We start from the raw sequence: 9,323 nt of genomic DNA on the forward strand, positions 1-9,323 counted from the left end.
GTGGCTGTGCCTGTAGTCTCAGCTACTCAGGAGGCTGAGGCAGGAAGAAGGCTTGAGCCCAGGAGTTTGAGGTTGCAGTGAGCTATGATCATGCCACTACCCTCATGCCAGGGCAACAAAGTGAGAACCTGTGTCCAGAAAAAAAAAAGAAGAGGAAGAGAAAGAGGTTTCCCCATCCCTCTCCTACCATTTGAGAACACAGTGAGAAGGTGGTTGTCTGTGAGTTAAGAAGAGGGCTCTCACCAGAAAGCAATCCCTGCTAGAATCTTGATCTTGGACTTTTCAGCCTCCAAAACTGCGAGAAAATGAATTTCTGTTGTTTAAGCCACCCAGTGTATGATGTTTTGTTATGGCAGACCCAGCCGACTAATATAGCAACCTAATTAAACCTCTGCAGGCCTCTGTTTGCTTATCTGTAAAATGGGAGAGTGGGTCAAAACAAGTGTTTAGATTTTTTCCAAATCTAACATTAGATGACTGGATTTCCCATGAAACCCCTAAATTTCATGAAGATTCTGTCTGCATCTCTGTTATCTCCTACATGGAAAAAGTCTTATCTTGAATAAGGAAAAACATCACACTGAATAATAATCCACAGGACAATTAGCTACCACAGATAAAGCAAAATCTATAAATAGACATCTTCCCCACTAAAAACACTCACACACTCAACATTATTATAGGGCCAATGTTACTCAAACTTTGGCCATTTAAGTTTTATGTCAAATCTGAGTACCTATATTTTTATTCACTTAAAACTTGTCTTTAAAAAGAATTTAAGTGGGCTCATTTTTTTATAATTAGCCACACCCTACGCAATCATATGCTTGATTATGATAGCTTTATGCATTTTTCCAATAATTGTTAAAAGAAGTGTACAGTCCACTAAATTAAATTAAATTAAATTCTACCAAATATCATCTAGAATTCTGTGATACACCCTCTGTGGTATACATAACTCAACTTGGGAAAATACCAGAGTAGCTTATGAAAACAAGGATATAAACATTGGTCTAGAATATTAGATTTTGTGTTTAACAGGAACCTACTATAGTAACACATTGCATTTATTAAGATAGAAAATCATCAATTGTTACATCCATTATTCTTTCATTGGTCAGAGAATCTGATTCCATACATTATTTTTAAAAGGGGACAATAGGACCACCAGTCAATGGGTAGAGTTTTTGTTTCACTTCTGAATTAGCATAAATCCCACTCTCATCATGCCAAGTGTTGATGCCAAATCTTTTGGAACCATCGAGATCTGTGAACTGAGAACGGCATTTTCTGTGGACTATGGAGTAATCATATTGACAAGGATAACCCTATGAGGGGAAAAAAAGAAATAACATTGAATTACTAAACTATGTAAAAAGGAGTAATCTTCAAAAGTTGATCTTTAATATATTATTCTATGATAAAGGTTAATTTTTAACAATTGATTAATTTGGTTTCTCAAATAACAAACACTTCAATGGAACAAAATGGTTATTGCATTTATAAGTATTTCAAACATTGAAGGAAGAACCTAGTTCATGGTTGTTTTATTTATAAAACTAAAAAGTTGAGTTATTATACATGTAAAAACTTCTCTAAACCACAAATAGCATAAAGAACAATTTAAATTTTATGATCATCTAAATAAGATCAAAACAATTACAATTTAACTACCATTCAACACCTTTCTTAAAATACAAGTTCTGACCATTCCAAAGAACAGTATCTTGGGTTATATCTTCAATAATTGCTACCAAGTCATACTTCCCATGACAATGGTAAATGCCAAGCTCTAAGATTTATTCCTGTGAGATATTTACCTCAACATAACCCAGTATAATGTTTAAGATGTTTATCCTTAGGCCGCTTCATAAAAGCTTCATTGTAATAAAATGAGACATTATCATTGACCATTTCCCAAAAGAAATATTGATTCTTTTATATTATACCAGGGGTGATCTCAGACATGAACATAAAACCTTTTAACTGATTGTCTAATTTCCACTTTAAATTGGTTCTAATTTTAAAGCACTAGGACAATATTGAAATTAAATCACCAAAGCTATAAAACAATGAAAAAACACCAAAATTATTCTATCTTAGATTGGTTTTGTTGAAAATAATTGAAATTTTAACCATATGTTCAACAATAATAGTGTCCATTTATTTATTGAGTGCCTATTACGAGTCTAGCACAGTACTTGAGTGTTTATACCTTTTAATACATAACTGGTTTTTGAGGCATGAATTATTACTCCCTCTTTACATATAAGAAAAGATGATTTGCTTATTAAAAAATCTCAGGAGGGAATTTAAAGAAAGCCAATAATAAGTGAGTGACTAAACCAGGACTATAACCTAGGTCTGCCTGACTGTAAAACCCCTTATCCCTCTAAGACTTTCACAAAACTTTTAATAATCAAGAGATGAAAAGAAATACAGCCTATAAAATCATAAAGGTACATAATATCTTTGTCACTGTTCTATATGGTTTGGGCTTTAGCTTTTGTCATTGGGGGCTATTTCTTTGGGCTTTTTGGTTGATTGGTTGGTCGCACAGATAGAATTCCTTTAAATGAGATTTGAGTAACACTAGTACAGACTGTCCTCTCAGAGGGAGGCAGGATCTTCTCATTCCTAACCCTGCTGCAGTCAAACTGAATAGAGCTTCCAATGCAAATTCTACATGTTCCTTTAGCATTTCATAGGCAGAGAGGAGGATTTATGTTTTTGAGGCAAGTGACAAGATAAAATGTAGTGTTCTGGGAAACGGATTCTGGCAGCAGAAGTACTAAAAACTAGAGGTAGGAAGGACTGGATTCTGGAACTGTGATTAGAGTTGGATCTTAATAACTCAGATGTCATCCATGGGGTGGATCAATAAATGTGTCTATACATACAATGAAATATTATTTGGCAACAAAGGGAATAAAATACTGATACACACTACAACACAGATGAAACTTGGAAACATTATGCTAAGTGAAAGAAGCTAAACCAAAAGACTATATATTGTATCATTTCCTATATGAAATGTCCAGAACAGGCAAACCCACAGAGACAGAAAAGTAGATTAGTGGTTGCCAGGGAACAGGAAGATGGGCAGTGACTATTAATGGGTATGGGCTTTTTTGGGGGGAATGATGAAATGTTCTGAAATTGTGGTGATGACTGTACAACCCTGTGGATACACTAAAAATCACTGAATTGCACATTTTAAAAGGGTGAATTTTATGGTATGTGGAATGGTATCTCAGTAAAGCTGTTATTTTAAAAAGTGAACGCATTGGGGGAGTTAGAAGTTCTGAAGTTAGAAAAATTGGTTAAGAGACTGCTGCTGCCCATTAACACATGTTACACTGGTGCCTCTCATTATCAGTGCTGTACTGGTAAATTAGCTCTGAAGGAAGGAAAAAAAAAGATTTGTAACATCTGCCAATTTCTGTGGTGTAAATACTCCTACTCTGGCTGACTTCAAGTTACCAGCATGATGTCGGTGAACACTGAGGAATACATGAGCATAATCAGCTCATGCAAACTGTGAAGAGCTGGCTCCAGCTCACCCCTGAATCCACTTCTCCCATTTCCTAATGTACAACAGCCAGGCAGTTTGAGGAAGATTGACCCCAATCCCAGATCTAGAGGCAGTATCTAACTGGTCTAAGACAATCAGGATAGTCTCAGCCCACTCTAAATGACAGTGATAGGTTCAGTGTTAGGTATATGACTTGACTTTGCCCCAAAAGATTAAAGCCCAAGACTTTTGTTCAATGGTTTGGATGAAAGAAGCTCTTTTTCCACCATTGGGACATAAATGAAGAAGCATCTAGCCCAGGTTGCTGTTGGCAAGCCTCCTATAATCAGTCTAGCATGAAACCAACACCACAAAAGGCAAATTTGAAAGTCGGTAAGAAACATGATGGCATTGTTATGTCGATCCTTTCCTGAAATCTGACTTTTCAAAAAATATGAGCCAATAAATTGCTTTTATTGTCTGATCCAGTTTGAACTGGGATTTGAGCATCTCACTAAAAGCATCCCAGCTAATGTACATCCGAATCATCTGCAATATTGGAACACTGAGGTACTTGGAATCAGAGCAAGGAAGCGGGTCATAACCAAGGGAACAGGGCATACAGGAAAAGCAGGAGCGGAGGCAAACAGTGAATCTGGGAGTAAGCATGCCACCAGGAATCAGGAGGATGCAAACAGGAAATAGGTGAACAAAGCAGAAACAAATTAACAAATTAACAAAATCAAAACAAATTACTAGAAACCCAGAGGATATACTTATCATAAGAAAGCATTTCATGTCTTTCAAAGTTTAATACAAAAGGCATGAAATAGAGTAGAAAAAAAGTAGGTGCACCAAGAATAACCTTAAAGGACCCTAATACTGACTGCAGCTCAGAACCAAGGCAAAATCGAGATGATGGGACTCCTGGACAAGCAGTTTGGTGTACCACTCAAACCAATGAAGGGGCTAATAATTGGAAAATTATTAGTATGTTTTCCCCTTTCAGAAAAATTCCAACAAAAGAGCAAAGTAATAGCAACTTGTAACATACAAGATAATTTCTGAGCAAGACAATAGCCTTGTAGTCCAACTCACAGTTTTGAGGACTTTAGAATATCAATAATCAAATCTGGGAGACTCAGATTACAGAGTTCTCCAAATGCATAGAGAAAATACTCTTTGGCCTGAAGGCTTAGAGAAGAGTTGAAATGAAGAGAAAGGAGATAGGGCAGAGTCTATCTGGGGAATTGTGGGAAGAAAAAAATAAGGGGGAAGGAAAGCAGAAAGACATCTTTCCCTATTTTCCCATCCCTGGGCTTGAATCAGGCAGAGTCCCTTTGAACTGGACAGAGAGAAATGCATTAGATAAATGAGAATGATGGCAAAAAGACACAGGGGCTCCTGGCCTCCATTTCTGTTGAGAACTCTTGAAATAGCTCACTCTCCAACTGCCCTCCTTTGCCTAGCGTGGTCAAGCAGGGGAAAACCTCTAAGATTCATCAATCCTGAGCCATTTTTGGTATCCTGTGGCATAGACAAGACCCTGAAATAGCTGCAAGTCTGCAGAGGGGCATATTATTACTAGTGGCTGCAGCACTGAACATTGGAGCTGGGACTGAATAAGACTCACAGAAGGCTCCAGTGGGGTCTACAGTATCTATGGGAGTAGAAATGAGGCTGAGTCATCCCAGACATGCCTTCTGGGCTCCAATCAAGTCCAGAGACAAAAAGAAAAAGACTGCTAGTTACAGTGCCCACATCATTTAGCCACTAATGTCAACAAGGAAAAGAGCAACCATGTGGACTAGGGATATCACCCCAGACACCAGGACAGGTGCAAAACACCATATGAAAAACCCTGCTCTCCCCTCTGGCATCAGGATGCTAAGTCACATCCTTCTCTTCATACAGCTGGATGCCATCTTAGAAAGAAGCCATTGCTACTGCTGCATAACGACCACCCTGCACTGCACAAAGTAGTGCACAACAGTAGGCCTTTATTCTGCCTCCAGATTCTGTGGGTCAGGAATTTGGACAAGGTACAACAAAGGCAGCATCTGTCTGCTTCACAATATCTGGGGCCGCAGCTGGGAGGACTTGAAAGTTGGGGGTGAATTGAGGGATAGGGGCTGAGAACATTTCTCATTCTGATTGGTAGTTGATGCTGGCTGTCTGCTGGAACCTCAGCTGGAGCTGTCGGCTGGAATAACTACACGGGTTCACCCAGATTCTAGGGGAGGTAACCTAGGCCTTGCCTGTCAGTGGGAAAAGTGTCAAAATCACATTGTGAGAGCACATGGGAGAGGAGCACAAGTTGCAGTCACTTTTGGAAAATGTGATTTTTCTCTCTTTTTCAGGCAGAAGAGTAGTGTATGTTAGGGTCCTCAAGACCACCCCTAGGTTTGATGATTTTATACACACACACACACACACACACACACACACACACACAGATGTTTCTCAACTTACAATGCGGTTATGTCCCAATCAACCCACCTAAGTTGAAAATATGCATAAATTGAAATGCATTTAATACCCTGATAAACCCAACATAATGTCAAAAAATCATAAGTTGAACCATTGTAAGTTGGGGACTGTCTGTATAATTGTACTCATGGCTATGATTTATTACAGAAAAAGAATACAAAGCAAAGACAAAAGGTATATGGGCTGACATCCAGAGGAAACCAGGTGTAAACTTCCAAGAGACCTCTCCCAGTGGAGTCACATGGGATGAGCGTAATTCCACCAATAATGAGTTGTGAAGTGCTGTCTACTGGGAAGTTCATTAGAGACTCAGTGTCCAGGGCTTTTACTGGGGGCTGGTCATGTAGGCATCCTCTGTCTCTCATGTACCAAAAATCTCAGACTCTCAGCAGGTGTTTAGCATAAGCCACATTGTTTGCAGTGTGTATTTGAAATTGTTTACAAACAATTTAGGCACCAGGAGCCATTTTAATCAGGGAATCTTTATCCCGAAAGCCAAGTTTCTGAATATAGCCAAGGGCTAACATTGTAAGCAGGCTTTTAAAAGGATAGTAGTCTCAGTTCTGCTATGTTACCTGCTCTCTGCACACAGGGGATGGAAAAGTATCTCTGAGAAAGTGAGAGTTTTCTTAAAGAGAAATTAAACACTTTCTATAGGAGCTATTTAAATTATGGAATCAGACTAAACCTTAAAAGGATTGAAGAGTTAGTGTTGTTCCTGCTGCTGGTGGGCTCAGGAAGGCAGCCAGTTATCAGATATATTTCTTCTGCATATGCGAGTTGAAGACAGTTATATTTACAACACTCTAACATAATATTAATAGTTAAATCTTTGTTCAACATTTATTTAGTGGGGATGGGAAGAAGTGTTTTGAAATTGTGTATAGAAACAGATTAGTGAATTACCAGATGTTGCTGTTGGCTGGTCCACTATCTGATGCTGCACAGGCACTGAGCTGTAACAAAGTTTACTTAAGGTAGGACAAGGGTTGAAAGCTTTTTTTGAGGCCTTCAGGTAGATGAGGGTAACTAGAAGAATTTGTCTGTGGTCTGGAATGGGTGGGCATTAGTGCACAATGGCTTATGCAGCACCAGGCTGAAAGAGTCCTTTCATAGGAAGAACTTAGAGGACTTACATGTTTAACTGGGGATAAAGAACCAAAGAGGATGTCAAATACCAAAGTTGAAGCAGCAATAAAAAATTTTCCAACAAACCAAAAAAGTCCCAGACCACATGGTTTCACACCCAAATTTTATCAGACCTACAAAGAAGAACCAGTGCCTACCCTGCAGAAATTATTCCATAACTTCAAGAAGGAAGGAATCCTCCCCAACACATTTTATGAAGCCAATATTACCTTGATACCAAAGCCAGGAAAGACTCAACAAAACTACAGACCAATATCCCCTATGAATAGAGATGCAAAAATTCTCAATAAAATCCTAGCAAACTGAATTCAGCTGCACATCAAAAAAATAATCCATCATGACTAAGTGGGCTTCATCCCAGAGATGCAAGGATGGTTCAACATACACAAATCTATAAATGTAATACTCCACATAAATAGAAGTGAAAACAAAGACCACATGATCTTCTCAATAGATGCAGAAAAAGCATTTGACAAAATTCAGCACCCTTTTATGATAAGAACACTTAATGAAACAGGCATAGACAGGACTTACCTTTAAATGATAAAAGCCATATACAACAAACCCACAGCCAACATCATACTGAATGGGGAAAAATTAAAAGCATTTCTGCTTAGAACTGAAACCAGACAAGGTTGCCCGCTATCACCACTTCTATTCAACATAGTGTTACAAGTCCTCGCCAGAGCAATCAGACAAGAGAAGGAAATCAAGGGGATCCAAATGAGGGCAGAAGAGGTCAAACTATCTCTCTTTGCTGAAGATATGATCTTACTTCTAGAAAACCCCAAAGATTCTGCCAAGAGATTCCTGGAATTGATAAACAAATTCAACAAAGTTTCAGGTTACAAAATCAACGTACCCCAATCAGTTGCATTCATATATGCCAACAGCGGTCAAGCTGAGAACCAAATCAAAGACTCAATACCTTTCACAATAGCAACAAAGAATATAAAATACCTAGGAATATATTTAACTAAGGAGGTGAAAGTCCTCTACAGGGAGAACTACAAAACACTGAGGAAAGAAATAGCAGAGGACATAAACAGATGGAAAAACATATCATGATCATGGAATGGCAGATCAACATTGTTAAAATATCTATACTACCTAAAGTGATCTACAAATTCAATGCAATCTCTCTTAAAATACCAACATCATTTTTCACAGATCTAGAAAAATTAATTCTAAGCTTCATATGGAACCAGATAAGACCCTGTAGAACCAAAGCAACCTTAAGCAAAAAGAACAAATTGGGAGGCATCAATTTATCAGACTTTGGGCTATTCTACAAGGCTCTAGTAACCAAAACAGCATGATTCTGCCACAAGAAGAGAGACATAAACCAAAGGATCAGAACAGAGAACCCAGGTATAAAACCATCCTAATATAGCTATCTGATGTTTGACAAAGCAGACAAAAAAATACACTGGGGAAAAGAATCCCTATTTAATAAATGGTGTTGAGAAAATTGGACAGCCACATGTAGAAGACTGAAACAGGATCTGCACCTCCCAAAACTCACAAAAATTAACTCATGATGGATAACAGACTTAAGGCATGAAACTATAAGGATTCTAGGAGAAAATGTTTGAAAAACTCTTATAGACATTGGCCTAGGCAAAGAATTTATGAAGAAGACCCCAAAGGCAATCAAAGCAACAACAAAAATAAATAAATGAGACCTGATCAAATGAAAAAGTTTCTGCACAGCCAAGAAAACAATCATTACAGCGAATAGACAACCTACAGAATGGAAATAAATATTTGCATGCCGTACATCCAATAAAGGGCTGATAACAAGAATCTATAATGAACTGATGTAAATCAGCAAGAAAAAAATCAAACAACCCCATTAAAAAGTGGGCAAAAGACATAAAACAAACTTTTCAAAAGAAGACTAATAGCCAACAAACATATGAAAAAAATGCTCAACATCTCTAATCATCAGGGAAGTGCAAATCAAAGCTACAATGAGATATCACTTAACTTCACTTTTTTATCAAAAAATCCCAAAACGACAAAAGCTGGCATGGATGTGGAGAGATAGGAACTCTCATACACTGCTGGTGGGACTGCAAACTAGTACAACCTCTATGGAAAGTAGTATGGAGATACCTCAAAGAACTAGAAGTAGACCTACCATTTGATCCAGCAATCCCACTACTAG

The 9,323-nt window shown here is 38.0% G+C and overlaps 1 protein-coding gene across 2 annotated transcripts in view; it reads right to left on the reverse strand.

Annotated features, from left to right (window-relative positions):
• Positions 1–1,046: 1,046 nt before the first annotated feature.
• The window catches only part of LOC105808051 (chromosome unknown open reading frame, human C9orf135), a 92,413-nt gene continuing 84,136 nt past the window's right edge, over positions 1,047–9,323 (reverse strand). For both annotated transcript variants that reach the window (XM_012641607.1, XM_012641606.1), the window contains one exon: positions 1,047–1,328. In XM_012641607.1, the coding sequence (XP_012497061.1) occupies positions 1,298–1,328 (31 nt within the window). In that variant the 3' untranslated portion in view covers positions 1,047–1,297. The remainder of the gene's footprint in view (positions 1,329–9,323) is intronic.

This window comes from Propithecus coquereli, unplaced genomic scaffold, assembly GCF_000956105.1.
Source record: "Propithecus coquereli isolate 6110/MARCELLA unplaced genomic scaffold, Pcoq_1.0 Scaffold166, whole genome shotgun sequence".
NCBI classification, from domain to species: domain Eukaryota; kingdom Metazoa; phylum Chordata; class Mammalia; order Primates; family Indriidae; genus Propithecus; species Propithecus coquereli.